General features: G+C 40.5%; 1 protein-coding gene across 7 annotated transcripts in view; it reads right to left on the minus strand.

Annotated features, from left to right (window-relative positions):
* Positions 1-444: 444 nt before the first annotated feature.
* The window catches only part of ENOPH1 (enolase-phosphatase 1), a 39,635-nt gene continuing 28,026 nt past the window's right edge, over positions 445-12,053 (minus strand). For 5 of the 7 annotated variants that reach the window (XM_072755840.1, XM_025998201.2, XM_072755842.1 and 2 more), the window contains 3 exons: positions 10,126-10,258; positions 6,897-7,020; positions 445-1,581 (listed from right to left, as the gene is read on the minus strand). In XM_072755840.1, the coding sequence (XP_072611941.1) occupies positions 1,442-1,581; positions 6,897-7,020; positions 10,126-10,258 (397 nt within the window). In that variant the 3' untranslated portion in view covers positions 445-1,441. Of the gene's footprint in view, positions 1,582-2,284; positions 2,545-6,896; positions 7,021-10,125; positions 10,259-12,053 lie in introns of those variants that run through there. The other 2 variants (XM_072755838.1, XM_072755837.1) reach the window with 1 other exon arrangement.

The following is a 12,053-nucleotide window of genomic DNA, read 5'->3' on the forward strand; positions in this document are numbered from 1 at the left end:
TTTTTACTTACTAAAGATAAAAATTATCAACATAAACTCTTCTATATTCTCTGTCCTCTCTAATCTGCAATACTTCTTCATACTCAAAGCATCCCGAAAATTATTCCTTCAAGGTTCATTACAGCTTTTCTTGATTAATTAAGAGAACATTTGCCTCCTTCAAACACTATATTATATATCTCAAATGTAAGATTCTCAAAAATCTAAGAAATCCCACTCATAACATGAATGCTTCCTATCCAAGTGAACTAATAACCACTGAGGTCATATATGCATATATAACTCTATGTCAATGATTTTCTACTCGTATTAAAACACACACACACTCACTCACACAAGATTAAGGCAAAACTAAATAAAGTTCTTATTTTCTCAATCTCTCTTCAGTTTGTCTTTTGCTAATGGCAATAGGTGGTATGGTTCAGGAACCTATGTAAAACTGAGTGAGGAAGAAAAAGTTTTTATTAAGCACAATGTAAAACTGACATAACATTCCATTAGGATTGAACCAGGATAAATAATGCTGTTATAAAATTTACACTCTTTGCATCCATTTCAGAGGAAAATATTACATTATTAGGGCTCTTCTAGAAGGATCTTATGGAAGGATTTCAGTAAATCTTTTGTTTTTCAATAGTAAATAGCAACATATATTCTCAAACTGTGCTAAAAAGTAGTTAGAAAGGCAACTATAAAATCTATAATGGTAACAACTGGCAGGATTAAGACTATTCCATTAAACATTAAGAATCACATTCCTATTTTAGTTGTTATATCAATGCACCATTTTCATTGGTAAGGCAACCACCGCTTGCTAGGGGTGCCATGATGATTATTAGCAAGTTTCTTTAGTAATAGATACTTGCTTCATCAAGACTCAAATGAATTTCTTTTCCCAATTTTGCTCTCTTTTGGAACAGAAACAAACAGCTTTGTCTATTGTACACCAGGAGGCTAATATTTTGAAATTCACCTGTCACAATCTTCTAACTCATAATTTAAAAGGAGAATGAATTATTAGGAATAAGTCTGTGATATACTTCCAGTTTTTAAAATAACAAGGCTTCTGAGTAACTTCTCAAATCTACCTTTCCATTTTGGTACACAACTTGATAAACCTAACACATGTGACCTGAATTGAAGTAATTCTTCTATCAGCTATGTTTTGCCCTCAGTAAGGGTTAGAGTCATGGTTTCAATCAATTTCTATGTAGAACGTATCTTTAAATAAGTTTCCTTTTCACTGAACAGAGATTTTTTTTTCACTTGTGTGCCTGTGAAAGGCAACTGAAACACACCCATATATACACTTGCATACCTATGTGTGTGTGTATATATATATATATTTTTTTTTAAAGTAAGTTATTTTCACCATTAGAATAAAACTAGACTATAGAGAGAACTCTGCGAGGATAGGCTGGTCTTCCTTCCGGCGCCTGCTCTAGCTTGAGGAGGGCAGGTACAGCTCGCTGAAGGATGTGATGAGGCTGTAGTAAGTCTTCTCATCATCTGTCAGCCCTGCATTGCCAGGTCTCACCACCACAGCGACATGCACGTCTGCTTCCTCGGCAGCACTGGCCTCTATGAAAATCAAAGTATGTGTCAGATACATCAAAATGTGATGTCTGAGATTTGCTTCAAAGTAATCTGGGGGATGTGGGTAAGTAGGAAACCCATTTAGCCCCGACTGGATCATTGCTGAAGCTAGAAGATGGGCACATTGGTGGTGGGGGGGGGGGGGGGGGGGGTTTGACCACATTTTTCTTAATGGAAGCATAATTCTTCCATTATGAAAAATTTTTTTTAAGATTTTATTTATTTATTCATGAGAGACACAGAGGAGAGAGAGAGAGAGAGGCAGAACATAGGCAGAGAGAGAAGCAGGCTCCCTGCAGGGAGACTGATGTGGGACTCAATCACAGGATCCCGAGATCATGACCTGAGCCAAAGGCAGATGCTCAACCACTGAGCCACCCAGGTGCCCCCATAATAAAAATTTTTTTCAAATACATTAACTGTACCTGACAGACCAGAATGGTCTGGACTTCCCTGTCCTAGTGTATAGTATATACACTATATACTATATACGTCATAGTATATAGTATATATATACACTATATACTATATACGTCATACTCCCCTGGCGAGAGTGTCCATCTTTTTTGCCTGGCAAATCCCTACTCTTCAAAATTCAGCTCAAATATCTTCCAGAACTACTGCCATGTGTATTACAGCATCCTATGTGCTCCTTTAACACTTTGTATTTAGCTCTGTCAAAACTATATGAATTGACACATTATTACCTGTTGTCTCTCTTCTCATTAGACTTTGAGAGCCTTAAGATCAGTGACTGCAGGGCAGCCCCAGGGACACAGCAGTTTAGCACCACCTGCAGCCCAGGGTGTGATCCTGGAGACCCGGGATGGAGTCCCACATGAGGCTCCCTGCATGGAGCCTGCTTCTCCCTCTGCCTGTGTGTCTCTCTCTGTGTGTCTCTGCCTCTCTCTCTCTCCTCTGTGTCGCTCATGAATAAATAAGTAAAATCTTAAAAAAAAAAAAAAAAAGATCAGTAACTGCATGGTGGGTAAAGGAAAAATAAGACTAGTAAAATTAAACTAGGGAAACTAGGGATAGCAGGGGTATCTCTAATATGCCTTGAGTTACAGTCTTCTCCCCATTCTGCTTCCGTGTGAAAAATAACAGCTAATACCTTATATTACTTTAGCATCTACTACGTGCCAGGTATTACTTATTCTAGAAATAGACATATAAAACCAAACAAAGTTCCTGCCTTCGTGGAGCATTCATTCTCATTTAGATCTTCACAACAACCTTGAGGTAGTTAGTATTACTATCCCCATTCTATAGAAATGGAAGGTGAGAGAGCTAGTGAGTGGTTGAGCCAAAGTTTTAAAGTGTCAACCTCACTTAGAGCACATGTCTGTGCTCTAGAATAAGGGTGAGCAAATTATGACCTGCCATGTGCTTTTGTAAATACAGTTTTATTAGAACACAGCCATGCCCATTCATTTGTATATGGTCTGTGGCTGCTTCTCCACTGCCAGGACAGAGTTAGAGTTGTGACAGAGACTGGAGGGCCTGCAAAGCCTAAAATACACTACCTGGCCCTTTACAGAACAAGCTTGCCAACTCCTGCTCTAGAACAATATTCCAAATATGACCTATGGACCTGTAGCAGGGGAATCACCTACAAGCTTGTCAGAAATGCAGAACCTCTGGGGTACCTGAGTGGTTCAGTAGGTTAAGTATTTGACCCTTGATTTCAGCTCGGGTCATGATCTCAGGGTTGTGGGACTGTACCTCACATCAAATTCTGCACTCGGGAGTCTGCTTGAGATTCTCTCTCTCCCTCCACCACCACCACCCCCAAATAAATAAAATCTTATTTTAAAAAATGCAGAATCTCAACTCTCCAACATGGAACTACTGAATTAGGATCTGCAATTTGACACATGACTTCTCAGCAGAGAATGTAAGTCTTGACTAGAAGTTTCAAGGGAAAAAAAATGACAAGAGAGGAGGCATTCTGGGCAGACACAAAATACATGTATAAATATTGGAAGAATGGAGTGAGTGAGTGTGGGAGACAGGACATGGGTCAAGGGGGCATATGTGAACAGAGCAAAACTGCAAAGACTCTGAAACACTTTCTATGGAGTTTAGACTTGGTGTAATAAACCTCCGTGGCTTCCTAACCTTTGGAAAATAGTCACAGCATCCAAATGGGTTAAAGAGCAGCAGTGCTGAGAGAAGTGAATTCCCAGAGGGAGGTAAAGGGGCAGCAGTCTTTTCCACCACCCAAGTGTGTATGTAGCTTCTGCTCTTCCTGTGAAAGAGCTGTCACCTTCCCAGACCAAACAATCCCCTGTTCCTGTGGAAACCCCTTCCTCCAGGCAAACTCTGCAGGCACCTTCCATTCATCCCTAGCTCCCAGCCTGACTGCCTCAAGCACAGCTTTCCTCCTAACTAGCAACCTTGGATCCCAACCGAGTTGAGCCATCACAATCCCTAGTGGCTGTGCCACATTCAACCCCAGATAACCAGCAGGCAAGTGTTGCCTCTAAGCATCTATTTGCCCTGTTGGCATAATATTGACTTAAAATCCTGGACCTCCTTCCTTTCCTCCAAGAGCACGAAGTCTTTCAGGTCTCTCTTCATACTTGGATGTTATTTGGGATCTCAACTTAGTCTTCCATCCTGCCTTGGCAAAGCAGTCTGGGCATGTGGTATCAAAAACTTAGGATCAGAAATAATAGGGAAGAACGTGGCACGCAGCCAGCCGCCCGGCCCCAGCCTAGCTACCCATGAGCCCAGTTCTGGCCCTGCCGCCTAGATGGCTGTGCAGCTGGCAGAAGACAAGGCGCAAGACAAACCTCCATGCAGAGACCTTGGAAAAAGCCAAGTTTGTTTTGAGGCCCATCTGGGGATTATCTCTATTCACAAAAGTTAAGAATAGTTTCTGGGACTAGAGCCCAAGGAAGTGGCTCAAGTGAAAAGCAGAAGACATAAAATTATAGATGTGCTGTGTTACTAGAAAAAGAAAGCGTGGTTAAAGACAACAATATAAAGAACCTGTCGGTGATCTTACTAGAACAGGGACTGTAATTATTAAAAGTAACCAAAAAGTGAGGAACGGTGCGAAGATCTGGGCATCACAACACATTTGATCCCAGAACACTCGGGACAGGCTAAGTACATGGGAGCTCCAGCCACAAAACAGTTCTCACTCTAAGCCTGCAGAAATTTATCATCCAAAGTGCTAGGAAATCACAGAGAGGGCAAACCACGGATTTGCATCTCCAACAGCCCCTCTCATATGAATGATGACACAAAAGTAATTCACAGATTAAAATTAAAGCAGCTAATCTCAGCAGAGCGAGGTCTATCTCCTTTCCATAAGGAACAAAACTAAGTGAAAGGTCTTCAAATTATCCTTCCTCACAGAAACTTCTGTGGCCTGGCTCCCTTGAAGTAGTGTGTCCGTGCAACTGTCTATCTATTCCTCTCCTTCGGTGCAGTCAGAAAGCAAATGTATCAAGCTTTCTGGAATGTAGAAAACCAAGACCACAGTTTGTAGAAACCCTTGGACTTTGAAGCTGACCCAAGCCAGGACATGTAAGACATGCAATCTGCTGAGTTTTCAAAACTCAAGATAACAAATGGCTGTGATTTGGCACCATCTACCTGGATCAGAAATTTCAGTCTACATTCACCATGGCCTGAAATTTAACAAAGACGTTAACAATTACTGGATATCTACTGTATAGGTAAAATTAAGTCTTTCTTTCTCTAGAAAACACTATTATAACTTTTCGAAGGCATTATATGATCTGTGCCCGTTAAGATTTTTTTTAAAACAACTTAACAAATCAGTACTTGCTTATATACCTGTAACTCTTGTCTAACATAACAGACCAAGAGCCCAAAGATCAGCAGCAGAGAAAGAATACAATTCATACACATTACTTCTGGTAAGATATCTTTGTCAGCAGCTTGGATATGCCTTTGGGCCCTATCTCTGAAAGTCCCAGTGGTTGGGGGTGATTCTAGTTCCCTGACAAGATAGGAAGGACCAGAGAGAAGGATATGGCCTACAGGCTCCGAGGGGCCCAGGAGTCACGTGGAGCCAACCAGGCAAGAGAACATCCAGCCCTCGGCCTCTTTCCCTAATGCCCTTCCCCAGTCTACCAGCCCAGACATAGTAAGTCAGGGCAGCAGCACGATACACAAAGTCCTGCTCTGGGGTATGCAGAAGATGAAGAAGGTGAGCAGAAAACAGTAATATAAAGAACTGCCCTCAAATACAGATGCAATTATAAACACACCAAAAGCAGGTACCCCCGGGAGATGCACAAACTCTAAGGACAATGAGCATGCCACCCAAAGCCAGAGCCAGGTAGGTGTGTGGGAAAGCCTTCCCAAGTAGAGGCTGTCAGAGAAAAACCAGAGCCCAACTTTCCACCAGCACCCACCACCTCTTCATCTGCTGCTGCTTCTTTCCTCATTCACTATAGTTTCCTGCTGTCATTCTCTAGAGAGTCAACATTCTTATGTGGGAGCTGGACTGTGAGTTTTACATTTGGTCAAAAGTATTCTTGAAATCACTTAAATTACCAACACAGTACAGTATGTGCTGTTATGTGCGTTCAATCTTTAATAATGCATCTGCTAATGTACCATATGTAATAAAGACAGCCATTCTAGGTTAAAAAAAAAAAAAAAAAAAAAAAAGATGTCTGTCTTTAAATAGGTATACCCTGCATGACAAGGCAAGAGGTTCAGAGCATGAGTGGTGCCCAGGGACTGAGATCACCTGAGGGAAGGTGGAGAGGAGGCTCCCACTCACTGTGCAGCAGTGCTCAGCAACTGGAAAAATGAGGCAAAAGTGCTCTGATCATTCAGAGTTCTCCTCCCCTACAGTTTTTTGTTTCTTTTGTGTTTTAGCTCATCTCACTGTTAAATACATACGATTGGTCCACTATAACTTTATGTCCCTAGCCAACCATGCACCTACCCTCCTTTGTTGCCTACATGCTCCTTCCCACAGTGACACCCCTTAAACTGTCCTTTGTTATTTTATAATTTCATCCGTGTGTATGTGTATGTGTGCGTACAGAAGGATGGGTAGGAAAGCACAGATAAGAGTTACAGTGAGAAGATCTAGTCTTTCCAGGGCCACTCGCCCACACACAACCCCCAACGATAGGTAAAAGGAGAGAAACATGAATCAGCTGACTCATGGCTTCTTTTTATAAACCTGTTTCATTTTTCAAAGGTCCACACAAACTTTCTTTACAGAGGTCATGTGTCTACAGTCCCAGGAGTATCCACCTACCTACCCTGGAGTATCCAATATAAGAAGTCAAATTACTCACCTAGAGTAACGTCTGTCAGAAACAAGATGTTGTTGGTTGAACACCCAATGCTGTTTGCAATCTTTCGGTAACTCTCACTCTCCACTTTGTGTCCAATCTTGGTATCAAAGTGACCATCAACAAGCTGCACACAGGGAAAGAAAAGACTGATGTTATAAATACCCTTGCCACCCAACCTCTTTGCCTCTCCTCCATTTGCTCTGAAAATACTTGACAATCATAGTGATTTCATCTCCTCAATAAATAATCCCTGAAAGTGTACTTAATAGATAACTATGCACGCTACAGAAAATAATGATTTTATAGAAATAAACATTTGGAAGAAAACTACCAATTCAATGTATATAAAATAATGTTACAGTTTACTTCGTTTTTTCTGTGATTAGCATTAATTTTATATTCAAAATCTTTTAGGGCAGCCCGGGTGGCTCAGGGGTTTAGTGCCTGCCTTCAGCCCAGGACGTGATTCTGGAGTCCCAGGATCGAGTCCCACATCGGGCTCCCTGCATGGGGCCTGCTTCTCCCTCTACCTGTGTCTCTGTCTCTCTCTCTCTCTCTCTGTGGGTCTCTCATGAATAAATAAATTTAAAAATCTTTAAAAAAACAAACAAAATCTTTTAAAATATACATATACTGCTTTTTATCCTTAAAACTCTATTTGCATTCAAACTACTTATTGGACTGGGTTTCACTCCTAAAGACAGGTCCTAAACATTGTCCTTTTGATCCCAGAAAGAGCAGATTTCTCTAACCTGCCTCATTAATAAGCTGCTACTTAACTTTCAAGAAACTTTAATTTAATTATTATTATTTTTAAGGGTTTTATTTATTTATTCATGAGAGACACAGGGAGAGAGAGAGAGGCAGACACAGGCAGTGGGAGAAGCAGGCTCTCTGCTAGGAGCCCGATGTGGACTAAATCCTGGATCCTGGGATCATGTCCTGAGCCCAAGGCAGACGCTCAACTGCTGAGCCATCCAGGCGTCCCAAAACTTTTAAATATTTTTTTTTATTTATTCATGAGACACACACAGAGAGAGGCAGGGACATAGGCAGAGAGAGAAGCAGGCTCCATGCAGGGAGCCGGGATGTGGGACTCGATCCTGGGTCTCCAGGATCACGGCCTGGGCTAAAGGTGGCACTAAACCGCTGAGCCAACTGGGCTGCCCCAAAACTTTCATTAAAAAAAAAAAAAAATTAAAAAAAAAAAATTTTAGGATCCCTGGGTGGCTCAGCAGTTTAGTGCCTGCCTTCGGCCCAGGGCATGATCCTGGAGTCCAAGGATCAAGTCTCACATCGGGCTCCCTGCATGGAGCCTGCTTCTCCCACTGCCTATGTCTCTGCCTCTCTCTCTGTGTCTCTCATGAATAAATAAATAAAATCTTAAAAAAAGAGATGCCTGGGTGGCTCAGCAGTTAAGTGCCTGCCTTTGACCCAGAGAGTGATCCTGCAGTCCCAGGATCAAGTCCCACATCAGGCTCCCTGCATGGAGCCTGCTTCTCTCTCTGCTTGTGTCTCTGCCTCTCTGTGTCTATCATGTATAAATAAATAAAATCTTTAAAAATAAAAAATCTTAAAAAAATAAAAGTATTTTATTTAAATTCAATTAATTAACATATAATATATAATTGGTTTCAGAGGTAGAGGCCAGTGATTCATTAGTCTTACATAATTCCCAGTGCTCATTACATCTAGTGTCCTCCTTAATGTCCATTGCCCAGTTACCCTGTTCCCTAACCCCTGAAACTTTCATTTTTTTAATTTTTATTTTGTTTTTGTTTTTTGAAACTTTCATTTTTTAATGAAAACATTTTGAAATTCTACTCAAGAGCTAGTATATATCCTAGCTGTTTTAGAAATAACTGGGATCAAATTTGTAACCTGCTTATTTACTCAACATTAATTAAAATAAGTCCATTTTTAGAATCAGCTATTACGATGTGATCTTTTGAATATTTTCAGAACTTTCACAAACCAAAAACAAGCCTAAAGATAACTCAAAAACAAATTATGGTAACATTAATATTATAGATTTAACTTTTAAAAAGTTAAGATTGGTTTTATATATTCTTTCTTTCTCAAATCTGCCTCACTCAGTACATTTTTATCATTGAATTCAGTAGTTATTATTGTATATTATCTATCACCTTATTGTCTGTTCCATTAGAGAGAACAAAAAAGTAGTTTACATCTGTATTCAGAGGAGATACAAATATTTGTACACCAATAGTTAAAGGGTTTTTTTCCTGATTTAAAATTTTATTTAAGCTAAGATAAAACACAGGAAAATACTAAAATGAGAATATTACAATCTTAAAAGCCAAAGTGTTCTCTGTACATGGCAGAAGCTCAATAAATATTTATTTAAAAGATAGCTGACTGAGTGACCTACTGTACATCACTTAGTTCTGCCTGTATTTGGTTGGCATTTCTTCAAGTCCTAAATGCCTTCCCTTTTTGCAGCGCCTGCCCTGTCCTCCAGAGGGCGCCACGATGGTGGGACAGAGGAACTAGCAGGAATTTTTTCATCTATAAGATTAACAGGTGGCCTTAACGTATCACCATTTAATAACCGCCCCCAGTGCTCTTGTAGAAGAATGAGGTTTCCGCTAAAATAAAATTTGTTCTCTCTCCAAAATCTCAGAAACAAATGAATCTACCCTGTACTCGGCTTCGTTAAAGAAGCTTATGTGTGCATGTTTGGATGGAGTATGTGCCACTACTGTACTGCTAACCTGCTACTTTAAACAACCAAAAGAAGTGGGCCACTAGTTCATCTGAGTTGACAATTTTCTAATGCTGGCAAGACAGCTGATTTATAAGCCAGTTCATATCTTATTAGCTGTATTACATATATCTATATGTACATATGTTACATTTACATATACACACACATATATATTCCTGACCCTGCCCCTCCTTCTGCCACTCCCATACCTGCCAATGCAGCTTTGCTAGGAAGCAAGACCCAGGGAGCTATACTTTTAACACACTCCCCAGGTGATCATTATTCACAATAGCTTAAGAACCGCCAATGCCAAGACTAAACATTTTACCCTTCTCCTTCAATGTATTCCCTAGTTTATTTATTCCTCTTTACCACCTCCTTAGCATACATAAACGCAATGATCTGAATGTTGATTTGGCTTATAACTGTAGGATATCCCTTTAAGATTCATTATTTCATGCTTTGACAGTGTCAGAAAAACAAAGTAATCAGGTGACCTACCTCAAGAAGATCTCCTTCCGTAGAATGCCCAAATAATAGCTTCTGGGCCTCTACACTCCCTGAAGAATAGATATACACCTTCATTCCAGCCTCTCTCCATTTCCTGACTGCTGGAACTACATCGTCAAAGAACCTGGAGGAAAGACCACCAAGTTCAAATGCAGGAACACGTTATCTAGCCAGGTGAGAACCAGTCAAAATAGTTCTAACAGGGTTCTTTTATTTGTGCCCAAAGGGTGACCATGGGAAGCACCTCCAACAGACTGCAAACTGCTGCCTATCTAACAAGCTTATCATCACTGGAGTTCCAAGATCCCCACAGATTAGAAGCAACAATTTAGGTGGAGGGGAGAACAGTTTTTGACAGGCAGTGACACTCGTGACAGTACAGAGTGGATCACAAATAAGAGATGAAATAAGTGGTTATTGAAATTCCCACTAGAAAAAAAAAAGTAGCAATTATATAATTTTCCATGTAATTCATGATAAGAGGTTAAATTATGTCTGGTGTGCCTTCAGAAAGCATGGAAATACCTTTAAAAAGATTTCCTCACAGACAATGAAAAGAAAACCATTTGAGGGTTCAAAGCTATTAATGTTTGATTAGCTAGAAAATGGAACTACATTTCTTGAGAACCAAGAAAACCTAAAATTTTACAATACAGAAATAAATGACATAACAAATCTATAAGAACACTATGTCATCTCGCATTAGCTTACCAGCAAACAGGGTCTAGCTTTTCTGACTCCTGACACTAAGGCCTGCTTCCCAGTTCTACAGGGTCTTCCATATTTGGTGGTGAAATTGTCGCAAAACAGGTGAAAAGAGAAGCACAAGGAACTTGGAATGTGGAACCAGTCATCTTTAACAGATGAACTGGAAAATGTCAGCAAAGTCTCCTACTGGCTAAAACAGCTTAATATATTCCACTAATTGAAGGAAAGAGATCAACTAGTTTGAAACCAGCACATACACCTATGGGTTACTCTGTGCGTTTTCTGCAATCACAGACAGGATTCTTCCACGTTGAACTCTGCAGATTTTTTTGTTCCAATGCAGGGCTTAGAAGTCCCTGGTTTTGTGATTAAGGAAAGTCTGAGAGAAGGAAGGACTGACTAGTCCGAGCATCCTCTCTTGCCTCCACTCTTTTGAGTTTTACAAAGTAAACTAGCAGATATTACCAGATGACTGGCCTATCCTGAAATCCTAATGCAGCCTTTAAAAAGTGGAAGCCCCCTAGGGTGTGTGGGTAGCTCAGTAAGTTCAGGTCACAATCTCACAGTCCTGGGATGGAGCCCTGCAGTCCTGGGATGGAGCCCTGCGCTCAGCAGGGTGCCGGCTTATCCCTCTCCCTTTGCCCCTCCCCCTGCTCGTACATGCACATCCCTCACAATCTCTCTCTAATAAATAAATAAAATCTTTATATATATATATATGTATATATATTAAAAAGTGGAAGCCCCTTGTAAAGTACATAAAGGAATGGCATCTCATTTGACAGGAAAAGAAATGCAGCAACTAGAAGTAGTCTTGAATCTTAGGGTGTCCATCAGGCAATGGCTTAAAATACTTAGTGGCACTGTCTTAGGAAGAATTTCTGGGCAAAAAAAAAAAAAAAAAAAGAATTTCCGGGCAGCCTAGGTGGCTCAGCGGTTTAGCACCACCTTCAGCCCAGGGCATGATCCTGGAGACCTGAGATCGAGTCCCACATCAGCCTGCTTCTCCCTCTGCCTGTCTCTCTCTGTCTCTCTCTGTGTGTTTCTCATGTATAAATAAATAAAATCTTTAAAAAAAAAATTCTTAGCAGGGCACCTGACTGGCTCAGTCAGTAGAGGATACAACTCTTAATCTCAGGGTTGTAAATTTGACCCCCATGTTAGGTGTAGAGACCACTTAAAAATAAAATCTTAACAAAAAAAATTCCTTA

The sequence above is a fragment of the Vulpes vulpes genome, chromosome 4, assembly GCF_048418805.1.
Source record: "Vulpes vulpes isolate BD-2025 chromosome 4, VulVul3, whole genome shotgun sequence".
In the NCBI taxonomy this organism is placed as follows: Eukaryota; Metazoa; Chordata; class Mammalia; order Carnivora; family Canidae; genus Vulpes; species Vulpes vulpes.